This window comes from Planococcus citri, chromosome 4 (genome assembly GCF_950023065.1).
Source record: "Planococcus citri chromosome 4, ihPlaCitr1.1, whole genome shotgun sequence".
Lineage (NCBI taxonomy): Eukaryota > Metazoa > Arthropoda > Insecta > Hemiptera > Pseudococcidae > Planococcus > Planococcus citri.
Window position 1 is genome coordinate 12,387,637 of NC_088680.1, and position 27,999 is coordinate 12,415,635.

A 27,999-nucleotide genomic window follows, 5' to 3' on the forward strand; every position below is an offset into this window, starting at 1 on the left:
CTCATTTCTCTAAATTTGGACCCTCCCTCTTGAAGCTTCTCTTGATTTTATCGCCGAAATAATATCAAAATTCGCTCTGACGAAGTCCAAAAATCGTATAATTAGGTACACTACATAACCTTTGGGCTCATTTTCCGAATTCAGTCCCTCCTCTTTAAAGCAGGTTTTGATTTTAGCGTCGAAATGATACGAAATTCGTACTGAGGAGGTCCAGAAACATTAATTTTGATACCTCACATGATGATTTAGCTCATTTCAAAATTTGGACCCTCCCTTTCGAGGCCCCATTTGAATTGAAGCGCCGAAATAATATCAAATTCGACATTAGGAGGTCTCAAGCTCGTTATTCTAAATTTGGACCCTCCCTCTTGAAGCCTCCTTCGATTTTATCGTCGAAATAATATCAAAATTCGCTCTGACGAAGTTCAAAAACATTTTTTGGGCTCATTTTCCAAATTTGGTCCCTCCTCTTTGAAGCTGTTTTTCATTTTAGCGCCGAAATAGTATCAAATTCGTACTCGGGAGGTCCAGAAACATCAATTTTGATACCTAACACGATGATTGAGCTCGTTTCAAAATTTTGGACCCTCCCCATCGAAACCCTATTTGGTTTAAGCGCCGAAATAATATCAAATTCGACATTAGGAGGTCCAAAAACATACATTTTGAGACCTGGCACGTTATTCAAGCTAGTTTTTCAAATTTGGACCCTCTCCTTGAAGCCCAATTTGAATTTAAGCGCCGAAATAATATCAAATTCGTATTCATGAGGTCCAGAAACATACATTTTGATACCTCACACAGCATTCAATCTCGTTCTTCAAATTTGGACCCTCCCCTTGAAGCCCCTCTTGATTTTAGCGCCGAAATAATGCGAAATTCGTACTCAGGAGGTCCGAAATCATACATTTTGATACCTCATACAACGTTCAAGCTCATTTTTCAAATTAACGCCTCATTAAAATATCGTAATTACCTCAAATTCGTAATTAGCGTCCTCAAATTAGCTTAAGACTTCGTCAAAATGCAAAAATAACATCAAAATCGTAATCAGCGACCTCGAATTAGTAAGTACACATTGATTTTTCAATAAAATACACGTATTTAATCAATTTGCGGGCGAAAAATTAATCATGCCCCTGCAAAAAATCACGATAGGCAACCAATTCGACCGTAAATAAAAATTGGAAAAATCATTCGACGGACATAGAGCGCCACCTATCGGAAATAAATAGAAGCTTCGTTCTGTTTTTAAAAAATCAGTTTTAAAATTTGGCAAAATGAGAGCTAGATATGCGCGTGGCGCTATCTATCGGAATATTACGGAACTACTTCAGAGAGAACATCGAAAAACCCATTTCTATCACTCAAATTCGACGTAGTTCCGGAATGTTCCAAGAGATAGCGCCACGCGCATATCTAGCTCTCATTCTGCCAAATTTTAAACCTGATTTTTTAAAAAAACAGAACAAAACTTCTATTTTATTCCGATAGATGACGCTGTGTGTCCGTTGAAAATTCAATTTTTGCCCATCTTTATTTACTGTCAAAGGGGTTGCCTATCGTGATTTTTGCAGGGGTACAAATACATCATTTTCCATTTTATTCGTTTTTTACGATTTATCCACGTAAATTGACCCAACAAAAGGTCAAAATGGGGGTTTCTTGGCACGGAGAATTCAACGGTGGCGTTATTTTCACGATTTAACGACTTCTTCTGGGGGAAATCACCGTTTCAAATTTGAAATTACCCCAAAAAACTTCAAAAAACATTCTCCAGCAAAATAAAAATCACGCTAATAATTTTTCAAATATTTATTTTACGATATACAATTAATGACTTTAACGCGAAAAGAAAAAGAAAAACAGATATTAGCGAACATCCGTTCCTAATCATAAAGGTACATTGTCCTGAATGTATTGAAAAAAAAAAGTATATAATTATTTACACAGTACATAATACAAAATAATAATAAATATAGAAAGAAAAGCGATAACATTCAACGCTGTACAAAATTTAAAAAATTACAAAGTACTCGTCGATAAAGAGGGATAACAAAATTTTTTTTTAGTAAGTGATGAAAAAAAAAGATAACGTATTAAAAATACAAAAAAAAAAAGAAGAAATAAAAAGAAAATAATTATCACAAAATAATCCATTCAATTATACGACGTGCTGCTTTTTTTTTCATTATTACAAAAATACTGAAAATCTCTACAGAGACGAAAAAAAAATGTCTATCAATTGGAAGGGAACGTTGAAAGACAATTCGTTTAAATAGATTTTCAGCTAAATAGAAAAAAAAAGAAATACACAAACAAATGCAAAATGCGATACGCGGTGAGTAAATAAGCATTTTCCTTCGCACATTAATTTTCACTACACTACTTGTGGCGATTCGTCAGAGTTTCCTTCGTTTACATGAGTATTAATTCTTTGAATGTGATAACGCACATGAACACAAAATACACAATTGTAGATAAATCTGCGCCCAGATTATTTGTAAATTAATAATTTAAAAATAGTACAGAAAAAGGAGAAACAAAAACGAGGAATGATTTTTTTTTTCTTTGCTTTTTTGGTCACTAATTCTATGTAATAAAGTAGCGTCGGAAATAGTACACGTGAAAAGTCAACGTCGTCGTCGACCACAATCGTAATAATTTTGGTAACTTGTTCGTACTATCTGTGTTATCTGCGATATTAAAGCCAATAAAGAGTTATATAATTACATATTAAAAACCTCGCTGATTCCAAGGACACGACAGAGTAATAAAAAGAAAAAGAAAGAAAAAAAAAGAAACGAAAACAAGAAAATAAAAAGGAAGACAAAAGACACACGCTGCACAGAATAATATTAAAAGGTAAGAGAGACTGAGAGAAAAAAAAAGGGTATTGATAATATTACTAGATTTTTTTTCTCTTGGTTTAAAAATCCGTTATCGCTTAAGACATAGGAAGAAGAAGAATTAAAAAGTATACAAAATAAAACAATGATAGAAAATATCACGTCGAAAGGAACACATAATAACAAACATTATATAACGAACAAACATTACTCACAAGAAAAAAAAAATAATCGATAAAATTGCGAATAAAATTACAAAAAAAAAGAAAGATAATAAAATAAAAATTACAAAAAAAAAAGAAAAGAGAAAGAGAAAAATATGTGTATGTAAGTGGGGGAAAAGGGGGCTCAGCCCTAATATAATCTTTCTCGGGGGTAAAAAAATAAATTATTCCGACGCTACGGTGCAAAGTAAATAGCGGGGGAGGGGACTACACACATATGAGGGGAGCACGGTCAAAAAATGATACTATACACTGTACATAGATATTCATAAGAGAGAGAGAGAGAGAGAAAAAAATAATAGAAAGAAAGAAATCACGCGCTTGTCGTCGTCACATACATAAAAAGAGGAAAAAAAATACACGCTAAAAAGTAAAAACAGGGGCACAGCCGATAATTCAAAAATAAATTAGCCGATTGTTATACACGTACAATGATACCTATAAAATAAACAATAATAAAGAGAAAAAAAAATAATAAGAGAAAGAAAAAAAATATAGAGAAAGAGAAAAAAAAATGATAAAAATGAAAGGTTAAAATTTTTTCACAGCCAACTAATCAAAGGTGTTTTACTTAGGCCTCCGGAAATAACGTAACACGACGTAGCCCAAAATTCTAAAAACTAAAAGGAAGACGAGCAGAATTAACGTATTTAACCATAAAGGCAATGCGGATCCTTCAATCGCTAGTATATCTGATACCGGAATGTGAGACGAGGTTTTACAAACGTCGAATTTCGACTGAGTTGCGCATCTGTGAGGGCAAAGAAAGAAAAAAGGTTCAAATTAAAACACAAATAGGAATAATAAGTATTATAATAAGTGCAAGTAAGTTATGAATACGAAAAAAAAACAATCATCCAAGGTTCATTGAATTCGCTCATTTGGATGTTTAGCAACGCTGAAGTTTTAGCTGACAAATAAAATGAAGTTTACATCAGTCAACTCAATACTGAAGTTCAGAGGGTAAGTTCATTCACACAATGTTAAAGTTTGAGCAACGAATCAAGTTCAATTGATTGACAAAGAAGTTTGGTGTGGGCAAATAATACTGAAATAATATCAACATAATTCGAAGTTCAGTGAGTTGGTTTTGAAGTTTGGGTCAGTCATTGTACTAGTAGGAGTTGAGAAGTTCAGTCAACCAATGTTGAAGTTTGATTGCTTCAGTATTGAAGTTTGAAAGGCAAATGCTGAAGTTTGACCAGTTAGTTTTGAAATGGTTTCACAAATTTGAAGTTTTGAGGTTTAAGCAATAAACTTTGAAGTTTGGTTCATGGAAATTCAAACTTGAAAAACAAATTCTGAAGTTTGGTCAGCATATGTATTCAGAAGTTCAGCCAGCTTTGAAGTTTAGTTTGACAATATTGAAGTCTCCAAGCTTGAGCAACAAATTGTGAAATTTGATAGGTTGAAATTTAGGTGGGAGGGGAGGGGAAGAGAGATGAGGGGAGGGGAGAGGAGCAATATTGAAATTTGGTCAACAAAATAGTGAAGTACAGTCGACTAATTTTGAAGTCGAAATGGCTGAAATTGAAGTTTACAGGGCATGCTGAAGTTTGATAAAAAAAATATTGTGAAGTTCAGACAGTTGGTTTTGAAGTTTGGTCGAAAAATTTTCAAGTTTTGAAGCTTGATATGCTGAAATTGAAGTTGGGATTTGGAGGGCAAATGCTGAAGTTCAGAAAATTAGTTTTGAAGTTTGGTTCAACAGTTTTGAAGTTTTATTTGCTGAAATTGAAGTCCAGGAGGCACATGCTGAAGTTTGATAAACATATTCCGAAGTTCAGATAATTAGTTTTGAAGTTTGATTTGCTGACATTCAAAATTTGAAGTCCAGAACTCCAGAAGGCAAATGCTGAAGTTTGATTAGATAGTTCGAAGTTCGAAGCTGGAGTTGTTGAAATTGAAGTTTGGAAGGCAAATGCTGAAGTTTGATAAATATTTATTCTGAAGTTCAGACAATTTATTCTGAAGTTTGTTATGACCATTTCAAAGTTTTGACGCTTGAGTTGTTGAAATTCAAGTTTTAAAGGTATGTGTTGAAGTTTGATAAACTTTTTCTGAATAGAAGTTCAGTAATTAGTTTCAAAGTATTATTTGACAGTTTTCAAGTTTCAAAGATTGAGTGGCTGAAATTTAGTCACAAAGGCGAATGCTGAAGTTTGATGAACATGTTCTGAAGTTCAGACAATCAGTTCTGAAGTTTGTATTGAAGCTCTAGTTGCTGAAATTGAAGTTTGGACGGTAAATGTTGAAGTTTGATAACCATATTCTGAAGTTCAGACAGAAAACTTTGAAATTTGATTCATCAGGTTTGAAGTTCATGCAAAAAATTTCAAGTATCATTAACTAAAACAGAAGTCTGCAGGGCAAATTGCTAAAATTTGGTCAGTTTAAACAGTTAGTTTTGAAGTTTGGTTGAACAGTTCTCGAGATTTGAAGCTTAAATTGATAAAATTGAAATTTGGAAGGCAAATGTTGAAGTTTGATAAACAAATTCTGAAGTTTGGTAAGTTTACGCAGTTAGTTTTGAAGTTGAGTTTGAGAGTTTTTCAAGTTTTGAAGCTTGATTCATTAAAATTGCAGATTGGAAGGCGAATGACGAAGTTAGATGAACATATTTTGAAGTTCAGACAATTAGTTCTGAAGTTTGATACGCCAGTTTTGAAGTTCATGCAACAAATTTTCAAGTTTCATTAACTGAAATTCATTGTGGAAGGCAAATGCAAAAATTTGGTTACTTTAGACGATTAAATTTTGAAGTTTGGTTGAACAGTTTTCGAGTTTTGAAGCTTGACTTGATGAAATTGAAGTTTGGAACGCAAATGTTGAAGTTTGATAAACAAATCCTGAAGTTTGGTAAGTTTAGACAGTCATGTTTGAAGTTTAGCTTGAGAGTTCTCAACCTTTGAAGCTTAATTTGCTGAAACTAGGGATTGGAAGGCAAATGACGAACTTAGATGAACATATTTCGAAGTTCAGACAGTTAGTTTTGAAGTTTGGTTCGCCAATATCAAAGTTTCAACGACAAATTTTGAAGTTTGATAAACAAATTCTGATGTTCGGTGAGTTTTGACAGTTGGTTTTGAAGTTTAGTTAGAGAGTTTTCCAAGTTTTTGAGCCTGATTTGCTGAAATTGAAGTTCATCGAGACAAATGTTGAAGTTAGATAAACAATTTCCAAAGTTCAGAGAGTTGGTTTCAAAGTTTGGTTCGCCAGTATCAAAGGATAGAAGTTTGAAGAACAAATTTTGAAGTTTGATAAACCAAAAATTGAAGTTTGAATTTGAGAAAATTTTGAAGTTTGGTCAGTTCAGACAGTTTTGAAGTTTGGTTCGCCAGTATCAAAGGATAGAAGTTTGAAGAACAAATTTTGAGGTTTGATAAACCAAAAATTGAAGTTTGAATTTGAGAAAATTTTGAAGTTTGGTCAGTTCAGAGTTTTGAAGTTTGGTTCGCCAGTATCAAAGGATAGAAGTTTGAAGAACAAATTTTGAAGTTTGATAAACCAAAAATTGAAGTTTGAATTTGAGAAAATTTTGAAGTTTGGTTCGCCAGTATCAAAGTATAGAACTTTAATGAGCCAAAAATTGAAGTTTGGTTCGCCAATATCAAAAACTTGAAGTTTGAACAACAAATTCTAACGGTTGATTTACAACTGAAATCGAAGTTTGAATTGAAAAAATTTCGAAGTTTGGCCAGTTCAGGTAGTTTTGAAGTTTGGTTCGCCAGTATCAATGTTCCGAAGTTTGAACAAAAAATTTCAAGTTTGATCAGCCAAAATTGAAGTTTGAATTGAAAAAAATTCTGAAGTTTGATTATTTCAGACAGTTACTTTTGAAGTTTGGTTTGTTAGTTTCCAAGTTTTGAAGCTCAGATAGCTGAAATTGAAGTTTATAAGACAAATGTTGAAGTTTGATAAACGATTTCTGAAGTTCAAATGGTTAGTTTCAAAGTTTGGTTCGCCAGTATCAAAGTTTTGAGGTTTGAACAACAGTTTTTCAAGTCTGAACAGCCAAAATTGAAGAAAATTCTGAAGTTTGGTCAGTTCAGACAGTTGGAATTGAAGTTTGGTCCGCCAGTATCGAAGTTTTGAAGTTTGAACAATAAAATTTCAGATTCAATTTGCTAAAATTGAAGTTTGAATTGGAAGAAAATTCTGAAGTTTGGTCATCATATTATTTTGAAGTTACCTCAGTTAGTTTTGAATTATGATTTTCCAGCTTCGAAGTTCATGCAACAAATTTTCAAATTTTTTATCAACTGAAATTGAAATCTGGAGGGCAACTGGATTACTAAACTTCAATATCGACAAACAAAACTTCAAAATCAGAACATTGGATATCAACACATTTGACTAAACTTCAAACACTGATGAGAACCAATCATTTTCAAAATTGCTTATCACAAATTTCACTTCATCCTCAATTCGATCCCCAATAATTTGGAATTTTGAAACCTCAAATTCAATCCAAATAAGCGAATTCACAGACTAAAAAAAATCAATCTACGCCAAAAATCATCGACTTATTCTCCAAGGTAGGTAAGGTATACTTACGCAATATGCGATCCTTCGCTGAACTCGACAATTTGCATATTCTGATAGGCGTAGTGAACCATACTAAGACGTTGCATCCATGTAAACCAAGGAGGTATGTTGGTGGCCAAGTATCCTCCGAACAGTTGCGTAGCCAGCGTGTAAATAGCGCTTATAGTGACTGATACTTGCATATCCATGCAACATGCGCCGATGAAAAATCCAACGCTCTACAAAAAAAACACCACATGATTAAATCGAACAACTCTTAAAAATCTAAAATGATCTCGATGGTGAAGGAAAGGGGTACTTACTTGGGCAACGATGGTATTGAGTAATAAAAATGCGAGCAGCAGGAAGAACACTTTGGTGCTATGTACACCGAGCATCGGATACGAGATTAGATGATAGATAGCGGGCAGTGTGATTGTTAAAGGTAATTCGCCGACCATTTTAGCGAGGTAATACGCGGATAATCGATACGCTCCACTTTGACGTTCTTTGTTGATGACTTCGCGTTCCGATGGGACTAAACAAACAAGACAAAATCAGTAAATTACAATTTAAAAATAAAGTTTAACCACAGAATCGCACCAAAAAATACTCACAAGAATAAAGAGCACCAAAATGAGCGAACAGCATCCAATACGTGGTCGAAAAGAACATCCATCCTTGTATGTCATGTATGGCTTGTTCGCTTCGCGGTAATTGGAACCATAATAAGCCGGCCATAATACCTAAAGCTATCGTCTGCACCCAGTTCAATGTCGATAACATACGGGGTCTGGCTTCTTGAAAGTTACGTTGACTTAAAACCTGAAAAATTCGCATAAAAATCAATTTCGATCATTCGAGAATTAGATCTCAGCTAGGATAAGATTTTCACACTGTTAAATTCGTCATTAGAATAAATCAAAAACGTGACACGAGGAAAGGAGTTCTGCGCCAGGAGGAGTTTTAAAATCTCAAAAAACATAGTTCTTTCGACTACGAATGGCATTTGCTGGAGGATTTGTGCTTCATATAGCCAGATATGTTCATCAACGAGGTAAATGATCACTTTTAGAAAACCAAAGGGGTAGGGGGAGGTTGAAATAAATTTTCCAAGATCGTAATTCTGATCAAAATGCTCCCTTCCTGCCTGCTGATCTTCTGAGCTAACTTTTTTTAAACAAGTTTACTTTTAGAAGTTCCTGAGGATGTTCTCCTAAAGAAAAAAAATCATCTCAGAGAATCAGAGGGGGGAGGGGGACTTCTAGACCGTTCACTATCCAACTAATCCTCATTTTCTAAGACCAAACTCACCTTAAATTGAGTCCAAAAACAAGTCGGCCACTGCCACGAGAAATCATAATCGGAACTACTGACTGAGGAAGAAGCGTGACTCTGGCTATCCAACCAAAACGTTTTACCTTCCTCTTCTTTCACTGCAAACACAACAACAACAACAAAAATAAAAAATCTATCCTCGTAATATTTCGAATCAAATAATCAATTCAATAAGGGCCACTTCTTATACGACTCTCGTCGTTCAAATTCTGAACTAAGTTCAACTCATTGTTCTTGACCACATAAACTGAGTTCAACTTCTTGACTGAGAGTCGTACAAGTGGCCCTAAGAGTATACAGAGAGGATGTCCCAAAAATCAAACACACTCACTAGCTAACGCGGTATAAACGCATGTGTTATTATCGGGCGAATGATTTTGGCATATTGAAACGCAGAGATCATTTGGTGAATGTATCGACGTACCGGATAAATGTGAATGAGAATTCGAATGTATTACATTATCGCACCATAAATCCGGAGCATTTATAGTCTGTACGTGACCTGTGCAGGAAAAAAAAAATATTCCAAATTGAGTTTATAGTTAATCTACCGGGCAACTATAATATATAATTATTGCAAAAATAAATAAGCATCGTTTCATTTAGATGGGTTCGAGGCGCATCTTTTTGAGATAAGCGATTATGTATTAGTTTATTAAATTGGTAACATTCTCCTTTCTTGCTTTCTTTATAATATGCAATGATTGAATACCACTGGTGGGTGAATTACCTACACATTTGATAAAATATACAAATACTTATACTCGTAAAAAACTATCGAAAATTCGTATTTATTTTTACACTACGATTGACCCCTACGGTTAGCCATTATCAGCAGTAGGTAATTACAGCCGTGTTCTATTGATAACCCGGGTTCGATAGTAATTCGTTAGGTATAATAGGTAGTTATTTTCCACTAATACTTTCGTTTACTCGTAGATGCAATATGGGATTTTGAACATCAATATTGAACGCTCTGCAGTGTATTTGAAAATAAAAATAACGAAAGGAGGGAGGTTGCGACTTTTGGAGAAAAATGTAATGTTTATAAAAAATCCCCAAAAGATGCTGAGGAGGTGAAGTGATGAAAATTTTTTCAATTCATGCTACTTTTATATTAATTTTTGGACAAACTATCCAAAAAGTGTCATTTTTTTATAAAAAATCCTCAAACGATACTGAGGAGGTGAAGTGATGAAAATTTTTTCAATTCATGCTACTTTTATATTAATTTTTGGACAAACTATTCAAAAATTGTCATTTTAAAAAAAAAATCCCCAGAAGATGCAGAGGAGGGGAAGTGATGAAAAAAATTTTCAATCAGTAAAAAAAACATAAAGTAGGGTATTGCATTATATTTTCGAAGGCACTGATTCTGATATCTGAAACTGTTTCACATCAAAACCAAAATCGAGCACCTCATAAAGACCGAATTCTTCATACCCATAACGAATTTTTTGAAATTTGCCCCCCCCCATCCTCCTCAAAGAGTTCAGTCTTGATTTAGAAGGAAAAATATGATTACAACGAGAATCAGCGTCTACGAAAATCCGAATTTTGACATCAATATGTAATTTTTCAAAATTTTGGCACTCAATACCCTTCCCTGAGGCTCGCTCGGGGTGAGGGGGAGGCTTTATTTTTCCAATTAAGTGTCCAACTGTTTCAGAATCAGAATCAGTACCTTCGAAATCGTGAAAACCATAACTTTTTTGAATGGATTGATTTTTTTTCATTTTCCACCCCCACCCCCACCCCCTTCCCCTCTTCCTGACCCTTTGGAGGTTAATTTTCGAAAACACAAAAAAAATGTAATTACCTTGAAAGTACATAATTATTTGAAGAAGAAATTCTACAGCACATCTATTTTATTCTGGGCAGTTTGTGTTTTCCAGTCAAATTTGAATCTGATCCCAACCCCCCCCCCCATTTTGGTCAAATGACGACGAAAAAAATCAAACATATCGAGTGACATCTCGTTTGTCTTGTTTTCAAAATGCTAATTTCGAATTTCAATTTTTTGATAAAAGCCCCATAAATCAGGCACCTCACAATATTTATGTAAGTAAGACTCAAAATTTCAAAAAAAAATTGTATAAAATTCTGGTGACCAATGGCTCGTTGTACTCGTAGAATTAATAATTGAAGGTGCTGATTCCAAATTTCAACTCATTTTTTCAATAAGCCCTAAAATTTTGGGAAAAAAATGAAAAATTCATTGAACACAGGACTTTGGGAACTTTTGTACGTAGACACTGGTTTTGAATTTCAATCCACTTTTTCGATACGAAGTCCCACGAGCCACTTAAAATTGGCACCGAACTTCGAAAAAATTATTGAAAAATTCTGCCAATGTGTGATAAAATAGAAATTTTACAGTCGTTGAATTTGGACTTTGACTTATTTTTCCAATAAGAGTTCTACCTATAAGACCCATAAAAGGCCCAAAAATGTCAAAAAAAATTGGAAAAAATCGTGAAAATGATCATTTAATGGATTTTTGATGGCACTGATATCGAATTTTAGCTCATTTTTTTAATATTGGCCTTATAAGCCCCACACAATGTGCCCCAAAATTGAAAAATTCGCCAAAATGTGTAATAAAATAGAAATTTTGTAGTCGCTGAATTTAAATTTCGACTTATTTTTCCATGCAATAAAAGTTCTACTTACATAGGTATAAAACCCATAAAAAGCCCAACAATTTTTTAAAAAATTGTAAAAAATTCGCAAGACCAACCATTCATTGGGCCCTACAGTGTGTCCCAAAATTTAAAAAAAATTTAAAAATTTCGCGCAACTTATCGTTTGTAAGGTTTTTTGAATGCTGATAACGAATTTCAACTTTCATTTTCGATATGAGTCCCACACGTCTTACAATAGGCCCCAAAACTTCAAAAAAAAAATTAAAAAATCGAAAAATTCGTCTATTTTGGGGGGGGAGCAAACCTCTGGTTTTTACAGATGTTTATTTCGAATTTCATTTCATTTCTTTGATACGAGTCCCATCAACCCCATAAATGGCCCAAAAATTCGTAAAAAAATCAAAAAATTCGTTGACCTACAATATTAGTTGTGTTTTCAGTGCTGCTTATTTCGAAATTCAAAAGTACTCACTCTTTTTGACCAGGGAGTCTTAACAAAACTTCCAGACAAAAAATCATGACTTTTTCACGACCTATTTTTTTAAATATTTTGATCACATGAAAATACCCCTCCTCCCTCCCCCCCCCAAATTAAATAACTTGAAACTGCGAGGAAATGTTTTCAATTTGCAGGCAAGTTGGTATTTCAATTTTTTCATTTTTCTGATTTTTTGAAAAAAATGTTATGGGCTTTTAAAAAAAAGTATTAAGTGTGTTTCGAGCAAAAATAATATATTTATGACTTTTTCATTACGTTTTCATAACCTATTTTTTACATTGTCACCTCATGAAAATACCCCCCCCCCTCCACAAAAAATCAAATAAGTAACTTGAAACTGCGAGGAAATTTTTTCAATTTGTAGGCAAGTACAAGGTATTTCAATTTTTTTATTTTTTTAATTTTTGAACAAATTTCTGATTTTTCAACTTTTTTTTTATCTTATGGGCTTTCAAAAAAATGTTCAAGTGTGTTTCGAGCAAAATTCACGACTTTTTCATATTTTTCTAAATTTTCACTCCATGAAAATACCCCCCCCTCCAAAAAATCAAATAATTTTAAACTGCGAGAACATTTTTTTCAATTTGTAGACAAGTAAGTATTTCAATTTTTTCATTTTTCTAATTTTTGAACAAATTTTTGATTTTTCATTTTATGGGCTTTTAAAAAAAAATTCAAGTGTGTTTCGAGAAAAATTCACGACTTTTTCATATTTTTCACTCCATGAAAATACCCCCCCCCCCCCTCCAAAAAATCAACTAATTTGAAACTGCGAGAAAATTTTTTTCAATTTGTAGGCAAGTAAGTATTTCAATTTTTTCATTTTTCTAATTTTTGAACAAATTTCTGATTTTTCATTTTTTTTTCATTTTATGGACTTCAAAAAATTTTCAAGTGTGTTTCGAGCAAAATTCACGACTTTTTCATATTTTTCTACATTTTCACTCCATGAAAATACCCCCCTCTCCTCCAAAAAATCAACTAATTTGAAACTGCGAGAACATTTTTTTCAATTTGTAGGCAAGTAAGTATTTCAATTTTTTCATTTTTCTAATTTTTGAACAAATTTCTGATTTTTTAATTTTTTTTTCATTTTATGGGCTTTTAAAAAAAATTCAAGTGTGTTTCGAGCAAAATTCACGACTTTTTCATATTTTTCTACATTTTCACTCCATGAAAATACCCCCTCCCCTCCAAAAAATCAACTAATTTGAAACTACGAGAACATATTTTTTTTCAATTTGTAGGCAAGTAAGTATTTCAATTTTTTCATTTTTCTAATTTTTGAACAAATTTCTGATTTTTCAATTTTTTTTCATTTTATGGGCTTTCAAAAAAAAATTCAAGTGTGTTTCGAGAAAAAATTCATGACTTTTTCATGACTTTTATGACCTTTAGACACCCTTTATGACATAAGACCCCATTTCCCTTCACCCCATGACCTGACAATTTTTTTTCAACTGAAAATTTGTACAGCCTCCCTCCCCCACATGACCTGACAATTTGTACAACCAATTATTGATCGCCGGTTTTTCAGAAGTTTACATAGATCTCGAATTTCAATCTACTTTCATGATGAGAATGAGAGCCCCCTGGGTCTCCAAACTTCAAAAAAATACGCCCTTTAGCATGATGTATGGTTTTCTATGGGAACTTCAGAGGCGCTAATTTCAATGAATCTGAATTCATTTTTTTCAGTACCAGCTCTCTCATCTCCAATCTTAAAACATGTGAAAATTTCTTTCAACCAATTTCGTTGGGGTTTTCGAGATGCTGATTGAAAAAAAAATCTCAAACAACTTCCCAAATTTCATGAAAATTGAAAAAAAATGTGACCTATGGATTTGTTGAGTCAAATTTCGAAGCCACCTCTCCCCCCCCCCCTCATCACTCCTCATACCATCTTTCTCAAAAAATTGATTTTTGTCGCAAGTCTCCAAGCTCAAAAATTCTTAAAATAGTTCAAATCATCTTTTCAAGACGAAATCATCGCTTCATCGAAACGTATCTGCACCAGAACCCATCTAAATCTATGCAAAATGCACACACAATGCAACTGAATAAGAAATTAGGTCAAATGTGCAATATTACCGTTGACTCGAATGCGATTATGATCGTAATTGTTTAAATATTGATGACATAATGCGTTCCCATAGAGATCTTGCTGTAATTCGTGAGGATAATCTGGATGCATACGAGCTTCTTTGGATGCTTTTAATATTTTCTCTTTCATTTCTTCGGTTCCTTTGACTTGTTCTACTGCTCGACAGAACAAAAAAAATTATACAGATTAGCGAGATGAAGATCAAAAAACATCCAAAATAAACAGACAGGCATAAACAGGCATTCAAGACCTCAAAATTTATCAAAAAAAATTCATTCACATTTCAATTTCACAACAATTTTTCCAAATTCCCCTCTTTTCAACTCCTCTCCCCTTCCCTTCCCTTCCCTTCTCAAAATTCAAAATTCCTCTAAAAATAGTCTTCCTAATTTTCATATCAAGCTAATTAATTAAGTATGCTCAATGCTCATACTTACATATAAAATCAGCTGGATTATAATGAGGCTTGACAACCAGTCCGATATTGCTGAAAAAATCTACAACTTTGTTCACATCTCCAAAATAAGCAGTCTGCAAAAAAATAAAAAAATCTCTCATTAAATCATCTCCGAAACCATCTGCCTTTTCCATCTCCTTCATCATCACCACTCACTTACGTACCTGGCCATTACACAACAGCAGTAATTTATCGAACATGTGAAAAATCTGCGAAGACGGCTGGTGCACGGTGACGACCACCGTTTTATTCTCATTTTCCGCGTATTTCTTCAAGGAAGACATCAAATGATATGCAGCGTGCGAATCCAAACCCGAAGTCGGTTCCTGAGAGAACAGGTGATCGATTAAAAATTCGTATTCGAATTTACAAAAAATTGAAGAGCAAAAAAAAACACGTTCCGGAAACCATAGAATTGTTTTACAACCACGTGGATTTTTTCCCTCAAACGTCCTTGGACCCTCCTTCCCTCCCCCTTCTCGCATCAAAACCAGTTTCCGGGTCGTGGAAATCTTCGATGGATACTTACGTCTAATAACATCAGTGCCGGGTTCGTTAATAGTTCGCAGGCGATATTGGCTCGTTTCTTTTCACCTCCTGATAAACCTCTCTTCATATAATCACCCATAACTGAAAAGAAAAAGGACCATATTAAACGCAAGTTCGACAGGGTCATCGACGGGCAATGCTGACATAGTATTCTCATATAATTATTATCGTATCGACAATGTTGTCAATTAAAACCGCATCGCAATCGTTCGACTTTTCGAAACCATCGTCGGGCCAAATTTTACCCAATTTGTCGAGGTCGTCGAAAGGGCAATTTTTCGGCTATAGCGAGAATTTTACTCGTATCGAAACGCCGCGCTTAATTGAAAAGGTCTCAACAATGGCCGAGCTTTGCAAATCGACCAAAAAAAAAATATACGCCAATTTTGACCCAAATATTAGTAAATTTCATCGCGTTCGCGGCAATCGAATCGATGACCTAAAAATGTGCGTAGAAAATTTCACTCCATAGAAAATTTTACCGCCGAGGTTAACGTAATTGAACTTTTGGTACTCGACGTCAACCAAACAGCGTATAATTGACGAGAGTCACGAGCTAGTAAAAAAAAAAGTTGACATGTGGAATCGTCGGCCTAGTTTCTATCTTCCTTTTTTTTTTATTATGGTCTTTTTGCGAGCAACATTGTCATATGGTGTAGAATAAAATAGCGAATTGCGGATCGTACCATAGGATAAAAGTCTACGCCACAGGATGTTCCAAAAATCGCTCAATTTATACCCCTTAATTCCGTAATATTTTCGCAAGAAAGCGGATCATTTCTATCCGAGACACCCCACACATCACATGCAAAAGAAGACCCATTCAAGCCATCTAAGACTTTTCCCCTCCAGCACCAACCATCGCGGATTATCTTATTCCCAAATGACCTCGCTTACATTTCCTGTTACGTTTTTGAAAATAATACTCGTACGTGACACGAGATTGTATATAAAAACTTTCATTTTTCAAAAAAAGACCAGAGCTCTTTTTCAGACATTTGAACCACTACAACACATGTCAACATTCGAAGATCACACGAAAAAAAAACCACATAAAACAGCTGGAAAAACTTACTGGTATGTTGGCAGCTGACCAAATCCAACACGTCGATGATATGATCAACATATTGCATTTTCTGTTGATACGTCAACGAATCCGGTAATCTTAACAAAGCGGCGTACTATACGAAAAAACAGAGCGAAAAAAACACACAAATGTGAGAAAACGGTGCGAATAAAATTAGAGCAACAGCGCCCCGGAGATTTGTACAGTTTATACATTCGTGTCTCTCTCTCTAGTCTCTCTCAAAGGCATCGTTCATCGCTTCGTGCTGTACGAACAATATGTACACAATTTGACTTTCGAGTTTTGAGAAAAACGCGATAAGTTTACACTCCCACAACATTCTCTATGTATGTACATTTAAAATGTTAAATGGCCAACGCCTTTTAGAATAATGATGAAATGTTCAACTCACTTGTAAAGTCTGCCTCAGAGTCAGATCGGGAAAAAAGATATCTTGCTGCAAAACGTAGCATATTTTCCGTTTGTATCGTTTGTTCAATCGTTCTCGATTCAGGCGTATCGTACCCGAGTCCAGTTTCGTTCGTCCGGCCAAGCAGTTGAGTAATGTGGTTTTGCCGCAGCCTGAAATCCAGAATATAAATTCATCAGATAAGAGTCTATAACTATATTTTCAGTCTAAAAGTACTTTAAATACGTAATTACGGCGAAAATTACCTAGATTTACCACAATTACCAAAAATTACGGTACTAAATTACCACAGTATTTACCAAAAATATGTATCAATTGATTACGCTCCGTTTGACGCAATTACACATGAAAATTACCAAATTTAAACCCAAATTAGTCGAGTTGTCAAAACTTGAAAAAATTACAGTAAATACTTGTAAATTACAAAAAATTACTGTAATTACCTGTAAACTACAAAAATTACCGTAATTACTTGTAAATTACAAAAAAGTACCGTAATTACTTGAAAATTACAAAAATTACCTTAATTACTTGTAAATTACAAAAATTACCGTAATTACTTGTAAATAACAAAAATTACCGTAATTACTTGTAAATTACAAAAATTACCGTAATTACTTGTAAATTACAAAAATTACCGTAATTACTTGTAAATTACAAAAATTACCGTAATTACTTGTAAATTACAGAAAATAACTGTAATTACTTGTAAATTACAACATGACAAGTACCATAAGTACTAGAAAATTACAAAAATTACGGTAATTACTTGTAAATTGCAAAAATTACCGTAATCACTTGTAAATTACCAAAATTACCCTAATAATTTGTATATTGCAAAAATTACTGTAATTTGTTAGGAAATTACAAAAATTACCACAAGTACTTGTAAATTGCAAAAATTACTGTAATTATCTACTTATAAATCAGAAATATTACCATGATTACTTGTAAATTACCAAAAATTCTCAAGATTTACCACAACCGCCAAAGATAGACAAATAACAAAAAAAAAATACGGTAATTACCAAGTTTCAACTTAAGTTACCGGAACTTGTCAATATTCACAGAAATTCAACCATAATTACTGGTGAATTACCAAAAATTACCAAAATTCACCACAATTACCAAAGATTGACAGAATCACAAAACAAATTACTGTAATTACCACAGCATTTCGTATTTCCCAAAATCTAGATTGATTACAGTCAATTTGACGTAATTACTCGTAAATACCTGAAATTACAAAATTCCAATCCAAATTTCAATTTTCATAGTTTGTTGCAGTCAATACTACACAAAAATTACCAGAATTACTCTGGTATTACCGAAAATGAATAACGTAATTACGAGTAATTTTATGTAATTACTCGTAATTTACAACAGTTTTTACCATATTGTCAAAAATCCCCAAAATTACTGCGTTCACTACATTAACACAATTTACCACAAATGACACAATAATTAATTAATTATTTTTTTAAAAAAATTACTGTAATTACTAATTACTTGTAAATCACCTCCAAAGTTTTCAAGGCGAAAATACTGGTAAATTACTTCAATTACCATAGTTTTTTTTTTCAAAATACCAGAAAATTATTTCAAGTTTTCAGCCAAACATTACTAAAATAAACATCCATCATCATTATACAGAAAATTACTCAAAATTACCAACAAATTGACACAATCTTGATTTTAACTATAAACATTTTTCAAAAATTACCATAATTACCAGTGTAATACCTCTTACGGTCAAATTCACCTCCCCCCCCCACCCAACGATCTCACTCACCCAAATTATTCAAAAAATACTAAAAACCAAAAATGATCAAAACTTCAATAATTACCAGAAAAAAATTACCAGTAATTTACCAAAACAATTACCAGTAATTTACCAAAAAATTACCAATAATTTACCAAAAAATTACCAGTGATTTACCAAAAAATTACCAGTAATTTACCAAAATTTAACAGTAATTTACCAAAAATTAACAGTAATTTACCAAAAATCAACAGTAAACCAAAAAATTTATCAAAAGTCACCAGTAATTTTTTGAAAATTATACGTTTTTAACCAAAAATTATGTAATTTACCAACATTTTTTAAAGCAAATGCTTCAAAACTACAACTACAGGCAGATATCACCATCATCAAGTTTTCATAAAATATTGGCACATGAATTTTTAATGCAAATACAGTAATTACGGTAATTTTTCAATGATGACTGCAAAATGCAAATGTAAGGTAATTGATGGTAATTACAGGATAATGTAGAAGAAAATCGGTAGTAGTTGATTGAAAAAAAGTTTGATGCAAAATTTCCAATCATACTGTCAACGAGTTGGAGACCGAAATTTGACAGTAATACCGTCGTAATTACGGTAATATGGGGTAATTCTGGTAATACGTAAAAATTTATGTGAAATACAGGTAATTATGGACAGCAACGAACCATGAAGATCACACTTGAACTGAAGTACAATATTGTGTAATGACCAATCCGACTCTAATTCTGGAAAATACGCGGTAAATTACCGTAATTACAGGTAGTACAGCGTCAATTTAGGTAATTATAGGTAATACGCGGTAAATCACATTAATTACACATAATACAAGGTAAATGACGGTAATTACAGATATGAAACGCAGTAAACCACGGTAATTACTGGTAATAAGCGGTAATTTGGGTAATTTCGGGGTAATTTTGGTAATACGAGAACATTTTGCTTAAAACTCGGGTAATTATCGATAAATATAACGAACTAAAAACACAATTTCAACTAAATTATCGCATTTTGCTATCACTCGAGCAACGGCAATTACCCGGTAATTTCGCAAAATACCAGGTAAACAAAAAAATACCAGTATTTTCAAATATTTAAATTGTACAAGCTCCAAAAAAAAATGCCAACTGCTTACCTGACGGTCCCATAACAGCCAACAATTGTCCAGGTTTGACGATACCGCTGACATCGCGTAAAATATATCTTTTCTGTATGGTGACTGTGACGCCGGTGAAAATCAACTCGAGTGGTTTATGAGGCAAGTGTTGCCGCTGTTCAGCTGACAGACATGGTACATGTACGCTATCTCCTCTGAAATCACACAAAAAAAAACACCATCTCTAATTAGATTTACAACTCCAAAAGTCCACACATAGTCTACACATTTTATTCGCTATATACACGATTAGATAATCTAGTTCTAAATCAAATCCTCGCCTTTACAAAACCCTTTCAAAAAAAAATCGCCAATCGCCAACAAAAGAAGGACCATACAGATCACGTTTTTGCGGTCAAGGTAAAAAATATACCTACCTACACACTACACAAACAAGGTGAAGAAAGAGTAATGAAAAAAAAGTATAAAAGAAATCCAAATACGCGCCACGAAACCTTTTAAAATCTCCGTAACCGTGTTTTTTGTTTCCGATTTCTAATTTTTTGTTCGGCGAAAAAATTCGCCATTTGGTTGAGCTGAACGGTAATAAAAACCATGACAACCGAGGATCGTAAACGATTCGTATTGTTGCGAAGCCTTCTCCATCCCCATCATCGGTATAAGCTATATGAAAATAGAAACACCAAATCGCCGGTATTCTTTTTCTTTTTCTTTCTTTGTTTTTTATTACTAGCTCGACCCGAATGATCCGAGTCGATTTATATATATTCTCCCAAGTCCCAAAACGCCGAGGGTGGTTTGTAGTTGTACAGTACAGCATTACAGCAAAACCCAATTTCGCAGATCGCAACATCTCAGTTCACTCGTTATGTATTATTATACTCAACTTACAACACTTTAAATACGTTTTCGAAAGATTTATTACATACCGAGTGATTAGCGCTAGCGCTAGCGTACCGCATCTGCATCGAGTTCGTCGGACTTTTCATCTTCAACACCCAACCCCCCCCCTCCTTCTTCCTCAATTACCACCATACCCAGGAGCGAGAAATTTGCTTAAATCGTGCCAAACGTCTCGAAAATAAACCAAACTACAGTAATCGCGTTTTCAGCTCCGCAGCGAGTGCAAACAACCGGTAAGTATTTATTAAGTTTACACCCTTTCCTCCTCCCCTGGTTTCCTAATTCCTCGCGAATTGAGCACGCGAAAAATTACCTCGAGTGTTTGAAAATGTCATTTCAGCTGTTTTCTCGCGAGGTTAATTCGCCTTATTTATAATATAAGATCAACGTGTACTTTACCTCCTCCTCCTCCTCCTCCCCACCTGTCCACCTCATTCGTATACAATTACTTCACCACGACGACGAGCAAAGTTGCTCAATAATGTACCAAGTACCCTGACTATTCCTCTCATTCGGCGATGCAATTTTAAGCTAAAAACGCGGGTTCGATGATACTATGTACTAACAAAATGAAACGTTTTGTAGTATAACGACGCGTTTTATACGTAGGTAGGTATCTAATAGGGAGGTCAAATGATGGTGGAAAGACCAGCCAGGGGGTCCAGGGGGAGGAGGAGAGTTAATTTCTGTTTTCTCATCGCGAGTAGAAAGTTAATCGTCGTTTGTCTTCGAAATTAAACTAATAGATTTATATTACGCCGTATACCTAATTAATAAACACCGAATACTTTTTGTGCTGTTAATACCTTTCACGACGACGATCAAGTGGTTCCTAATAATTTTGTATCGCGTAAATTGCGTACTATATTTTACGTAGTATACCAACTACGAACTTTAAATACTTAATGCGATTCCGTCGAGATTACTTTGGTGCCTTTTTTCAATTTCTATACAAGGGTGTGGTTTTGAAGAAAGTTTCTACTCGTAATTTCAGGGTAATTTTAATTACTTCTTCGTTGCTCCTGTGTCTGTGTTCGTAATATTTCTTCTAGATGAAATATTGTGTGATTTTGAAGAAGTACTGACTTGATATACTTTGTAGAATAAGGGAAAATACTTTGAAATTGATTGAGAAAATTCTCAAAAAATCATCCTGCAGTTTAGCAAAAATAAACAAAACTGAGAATTTTTTTGAAAAATTTAAATGGTAATGTCGAATAAATTTCGCATTGAAAATATCCATAGGTACAAGACTGAAAAAGTGCACAACAAAATTTTCAAGTTGAAGTTTTTTCAGAGGCTTTACCAAAAAGGATTTTTACCCCCCTCCCCACACTGAAAAAACTATTTCAGAATTTTTACAAAACCTTAAGAGAAATTCTTCAGTTTTTCTTATTCCCACCCCCCTCAACTAAGTATTTACACTGAGTTTGGCTCACAAAAAAAAGAAAAAAAAAAAAGAAAATAGGTACGTAATTAATTTAAAAATTTCAAAAACATGTTCATTATTTTGAAAAAATTTCATCATTTCAACAAACATGAAATTTCTGAATTTCTGCACAACTTTCAAAAAAGTATTTTTTATTACCTCTCTTCCTCCTTAAGAACCTTTTGAAATGTTCGCAGATTCTTCAAGACCAAATTTTATAAAACCTGAAAATAATTTCAAAATTTCAAAAAGTGTTACCTACGATTCTATGAAAAAAATGTCATCGCGTTCACGAGAAAAGTTTTAGAATTATTTTTGCCAATCCTTTGAAAAAACACCCCCCCTCTCCTTTAGAATTCTTGTACATTCCTTTCCTCCTCTTCGCCCTCAAAAAAATATTCATGTTGACTACAATATCCAGAAAACATGAAAAATAAATGAAAAATACTTGTCAGCTGTGTCTCAAAAGCTTTTTGAAATTTTACAGAATCTCAAGTAAAATTTTTTCACACCACTGACACCCCTACAAATTTGTGGAACTTTCAAAAACGTGCCAATTTTTTAAAAAAAACTTCAACATTTTCTTTCGGAATTTTCACAAAACCATCGAGGTAATGTTTTCACTTCTCTCTCTCAAAATAAATTTTTATAGAAAAAAATCAGGTATTCAAAACATGAAAATGATTCGGAAATTTTGAAGTGCTGAATTTTTCAAAAAATAACCCATTTTCAAATTCTTGATAAAATGTCCAGGTTTTTGCAGAACCACCAATGAATTTTTCCCTTCCCCCTTTCCCTCACACCTCCTCTCAAAACAATGAAAAAGTCATTTTTTTTTTTTTGAAACTGACATAATTATTTTCAATCAATAAAATTTCCAAATTTTCCAAAAAAAAACCTTTAAAAGGATCACCAGCTTATCCTCCTTCACCTCCTCCTCTTCAAAGAGCTCTACGAATTTTTACACGACCTCCAGAAACATTCTTTCACCCAACCCCCCCCCCCAAAATATAAAACACACAACTTCTCAAAATACGAAAACGTGCTGATTTTTTTTTTTGAAAATTCTATGTAAAACTAACAAAAAAATTATCACTTGACCCCCTCCCTTTCCTCACCCCCTTCTACTCCTCAAAAATCTTCAGAATTTGTTAACAACCTCCCGAAAGTTTATTTACCTCTCCTCATTAAAATGTTTATAAAATACAACTTCCCAAAAAATGGAAACGTGATTCATTTTTAATTTTTTTGTTGAAAATGTCATAATTTGTAAGAAATAAATTTATGAATTTTGGCTGGACATTTTGTGGAATTTCACCCCCCCCCCCCCGGACCCTTCTCTGAGACTTCGCATAGAACCTCCAGGAAAATTTCTTCACCTCTCTTCAAAATACTTAAATTGAATTCTATTTTCTAAAAAAAATGAAAATATGTACATAGTTCGAAAATTTTGAACACGTGATCAATTTTTTTTTGAACATGTCATGATTTCAACAAAAACAAAATTTCTGATTTTTTTCACATCTTCATTGCATTTTTACCCTCTCTCTTCTTTTTCCAAAACTTTTCAGAATTTTTACAAAACTCCCACTAAATTTTATTCAACTTCCCTCCCCCTGAAAGAAAACAGCAAATACTCACATTTGCCCAAAAGTGAAAATAATCTCAAAGTTTCAAAAACGAGATCGAATTTTCAAAAAAAAAATTTTTTTTGGGTGTTCATAATTACAAGATTATTACACCCATAAAGGTGGGGGGGGGGGGTTAGATTTGGTTTGTGTGGTTGGTTTTTTTTTATTAGGGAGATGAATTTTCGTATTTCAAAATGTCAACAATAATTCCATAAAAAATGAATGAAATCGAAGAAGAAAAATCGAGTTTAAATTAATCGAAAAAATCAAAATCACTGCTTTCATTTGTTGGGGGAAGGGGGAGGGGATTTAATGAATTTCTTGAAACTTTTTCGCACATTTCAGCAGTTGCACTTACTTTATTGACTCAAAAATATGTACACAGACAAGGTGAGCCTCAAAAAAACAATTTTCACCTCACACAGCTTACTTGAGGGATGTTCTTCAAACCAAAAAATTCATCAAAACAGCGAAAACTCGTCTGATTTGATGATTATTTTCATTTAAAAAGTGAAAAAGATGATCTGATTTGGAACATGGTTGAGTTGGGGAGGGGGGAGGAGGAGGAGCGATACGGGGTTGAAATGTCCCAAAATTGGAAAAAAAATCAGAACCTTATTTATTTTCAATGAGTATTTTCTTGCAGTGTTGTCCTTTTCAGCACTGAAATAATTGTTCAGCATCTCAAAAATGTTGAAAAAATATAGGAGCATTTACGCCCTTTTTCCCAAGCTCTTTCTAAGTCTGTCATGACCTCAAAATCAGAGTATTATTTATTTCAATTCATATATGTACTTAAATCAAAAATGAATTTTTCAAAAATGTTGGCGCATACAACTCGAAATTATTCCACGAACAATTTTTGAAGCTAAAAAAGTCGAATGCGGAAACAAAATGTTTGAAAATCGAGGAAAAAATTATTTTAAACTGTCCACCATTCTTTTCTTGTCCCTCTCTCCCTCTCTTCCCACTTCCTCCTTTTCCTCATCCAGCCTCACCCAAGATCCATATGCTCTCAAACATTATTGATTTATTTACTTAAAATGTCTCAATGTATCAAAAAAAAAAAAAAAAAAATTGTTTTCAAAAATCTCGAAACACACGATCTCCTGAATCTTCTCGAGGGAAAAATTATTTTTCGATATTTCACTTCCCCCCTCCCCACCCCCTCAACCAAACATTTTTGCTCTCGAGAAAAAAATATCCACCCTTAAAATTCCTTCGTTACAACACTTCCCTAGCAAAACTCCACTTCCAAAATAAATCCTCATCGTCAAACTGTCATTCATTTATAACCCATGCACTTCCTGGTCGCTGGGTGGCTCCGACTACCACGTAAGAAACCACCACTGACACCGAGCACACACAATTAGATCATTGTCATTCAAAGGCTCCTCATCTCCATACACTTGGCTACCGTATCGGTTTCACACTCACCCCCCTCCCCGCCCTCCCTCTCCAGCTATCTAGATATACTTATGAAACAGCAGCAGTTCCAGTTTTCGGAACCAGCTAGCCTTTCACGTGACCATTTCACTTTTCAGCAAGTCGTCGTCGTCGACACAACAATGTATGTACAAATAAACTCGCAATTCCGCGAATTACTCGCGTACATTCTCGACAGAGGTACGATATATATATGGTATACTTTCACAGTAGGTAGCCACCAAAGGCCATGGCGCCATCACCTGGGTGACGGACGACTTCATCGCTAACTACGTATAAGTACCTACTTGTAATAAATGCTGAACTCGAAAATTCCCTTCTTCCATCACACCATCAAATATGGGCATCGACTCGACGATGAGGCCTCATTCATATCACACACACGACCTGCAGACCAGACATTCGAAACACGTGTTCGGTTCTTCGATACATATTTTATGTATATTTTTTTCACCATCATCACCAATGTGTGTATGTGTAACATGATCCACGTATATAACAAAATATACATCACCAAGGCAGGCAGGCGTCTTTAATACCATAAACAATTCGCCGTATAGTATAGTAAATATGCTTACGCCAAAAAAAGAATGCAAAAAAATAACACATAAATCGCTTGTTTTTATTTCTCGTACGTTGAACTCGTGAGAGTACATCGTAGAGTACTAATCATTTTTTTAGTATATACGTCGATGTTGATGTCATAGCTCTCCCATATCCACAACAAACACACTCGCTTCGACCACTGATACGATTTTTTCCCAAATATCGAAATCGCCATCATCGTCAGCGCAAGTTGAACCATCACGATAACCGATATATTTTCTCTTCTCTAATTGCTGAAAAAAAGGGAAAGGTCATATCGATATCGACATCGATCGAGTGAAAATCCGCACAGTCGACGATACCATACCGTAGTGCCATGCACATTATACGTATATCGTATATTTTCGTAAATAATATTTTCAAACACACGACTATACATACATATATATCGCAGAGAGCTCGGCCATTGACCGAGAATGCGGCCAGACCGGTAATTAATACGCCATGTAGGTTGCCGCAGCGTACCAGAGTCTGATACGAAAAAAGAAAAAAAAAATTCAATTTACGGTTATTGAACCACCAACAAACCCATACAGTACGAACCGTAGGAAAAAAAATTTCCTACCCAAATGTGCGTCAACAGATTGCGAAATTCGCTCCTATATATCGATACGTGTATCTTCACTCACTCATCACTCAACGTATAAGATGTGTCACATATCATCATATAAATACTTTTACGTAGGTACTCTAATCGTATCAGAATTATTATAACCGTATCGTCGTCCCCTCTCCCCCTCTCCCACCCCATCACTTTACCATTTTTAGTATGTTTGTGTGTCTGTGTACACGGCGATCTTCGCTTGTTTATCATATCGCAATTTCCTCAATTATCTGATAAGACGGGTCAACGTTTTCAAAAAAGAAAGAGACAGAGAGAGAGAGAGTGAGAACGACCGACCAGAGAGTTAATTACAACGAAGAATTAAATTTTATATGTACCGTTTAACTAACTAAATACGAGTACGGTCGACGAGATAACACTCTACCGTATACTTACTACTTTAACTATACATAAATCTCGCCGAATAAACGTCTAAATATAGACGGATGCGTTTGCGTATGCACGAGCAAATTTACCAGTAAGTAAGTGTATTCCCCTCTATACGTACGTATGTATAATGTCGCAATACACGCTGCCATGCCGCGATATAGTCGGCGAAAATATCGCATAATTATCAACAGATGCAATTGGTTCGCGCCGCGCATTGCAAGTTTATCTCAGGCTAGTTGAGTGCCTGGTAGATTAAAGATAGGCAATTTTTCTTACGTCGTGTGATTCGACGTATGACGTTGGAGATGTTTTATCCCAAAAATGAGTCGATTATCGATGTCGGCGTTATCGAAAACATTACAAACGACATGTCGGACGATTTTTTGCGTTTTTCAACATTTTCCACTAGTTTGAAGAGGGAGAGGAGGGATCACAGGGGACGTTGGAGAGGCTATTTTGAAAAAATGACTTCAAATTCGAACTTAACGCCAACGAAACTCTAACAAACGATATATCACACAGCCCAGTTTGTTTTTTTGTATTTGCCCAAAATGGGGAGGGGGAGGGGGGTTCAACCCAATGGTTTTAGGATCTTGGATTTTTTTTTTCTTAAGGTCCGAACAGATTTAGGTCGAGTATTACCATTTTAGAACAGGCTCTCAAAAAACCCTTCTGAGCATGCTCGAATTAGGAAAAAACATAGTTCGGACCTCCCCCCTCCGCCCCAAAAAAAATTCAACTTACCAAAATTGAATTTCGATAATTTTTAAACATTCAAAATTGACAATTTTTTGGAGATTTATACGTCTTTTTTTTGATTAAATGCGTACGTTTTATTCAGTACAAATGACCATTTCTGGTCATTTCAAAACCTCCAGGGCGATTTCCGATTTCTCCAGAACTTTAAAATTCTTGCGGAAGGCCCGGAAATCGACTTGGGCAACTAAAAATCGAGTTGTGGCTTATCCTTGACCTGTCTAAGCGGCCTCTGTCCAACAAATATTTTTTAAAACTGCAAAACATGACATTTGCATGACCTTTTCTTCTGACAAAACATTGAGAAGAAGCATAATTGACATCCCTCTCCTCTCTTTTACTACCATAGAAAATAAAAATGTAGATAATAACTTAGAGGAGGCAGAAATTTCCAACAAAATTAAATCATCCAATTCCTAAAAGAAGATGAACAAAAATTTTAAATAAGTGTTATTTTTGAAGAAAAACAAGACCATCAAAAAAGATATTATAATATTCATTTTCTGTAAAAAAATTTTTCAGTGAAAAATCATAACAATTTTTGAGTGAAAAGCTGAGACCAAAAACTAAAAAGTGAAAAATTTTTTGGTGAAAAAAATGCCATATTTTTTGAAGGAAAAAATGCCACATTTTTTGAAGGAAAA

At 34.2% G+C, this 27,999-nt stretch overlaps 1 protein-coding gene across 3 annotated transcripts in view; it reads right to left on the reverse strand.

The window, feature by feature from the left end:
• Positions 1-1,800: 1,800 nt before the first annotated feature.
• Positions 1,801-27,999, reverse strand: part of E23 (Early gene at 23) — a 246,162-nt gene continuing 219,963 nt past the window's right edge. For 2 of the 3 annotated variants that reach the window (XM_065360840.1, XM_065360841.1), the window contains exons 2-14: positions 19,609-19,784; positions 16,671-16,840; positions 16,268-16,373; positions 15,173-15,273; positions 14,808-14,969; positions 14,624-14,717; positions 14,174-14,341; positions 9,270-9,440; positions 8,915-9,036; positions 8,218-8,425; positions 7,924-8,138; positions 7,631-7,839; positions 1,801-3,824 (exon numbers count right to left, since the gene is read on the reverse strand). In XM_065360840.1, the coding sequence (XP_065216912.1) occupies positions 3,641-3,824; positions 7,631-7,839; positions 7,924-8,138; positions 8,218-8,425; positions 8,915-9,036; positions 9,270-9,440; positions 14,174-14,341; positions 14,624-14,717; positions 14,808-14,969; positions 15,173-15,273; positions 16,268-16,373; positions 16,671-16,840; positions 19,609-19,784 (2,086 nt within the window). In that variant the 3' untranslated portion in view covers positions 1,801-3,640. The remainder of the gene's footprint in view (positions 3,825-7,630; positions 7,840-7,923; positions 8,139-8,217; positions 8,426-8,914; positions 9,037-9,269; positions 9,441-14,173; positions 14,342-14,623; positions 14,718-14,807; positions 14,970-15,172; positions 15,274-16,267; positions 16,374-16,670; positions 16,841-19,608; positions 19,785-27,999) is intronic. The other variant, XM_065360842.1, reaches the window with a different exon arrangement.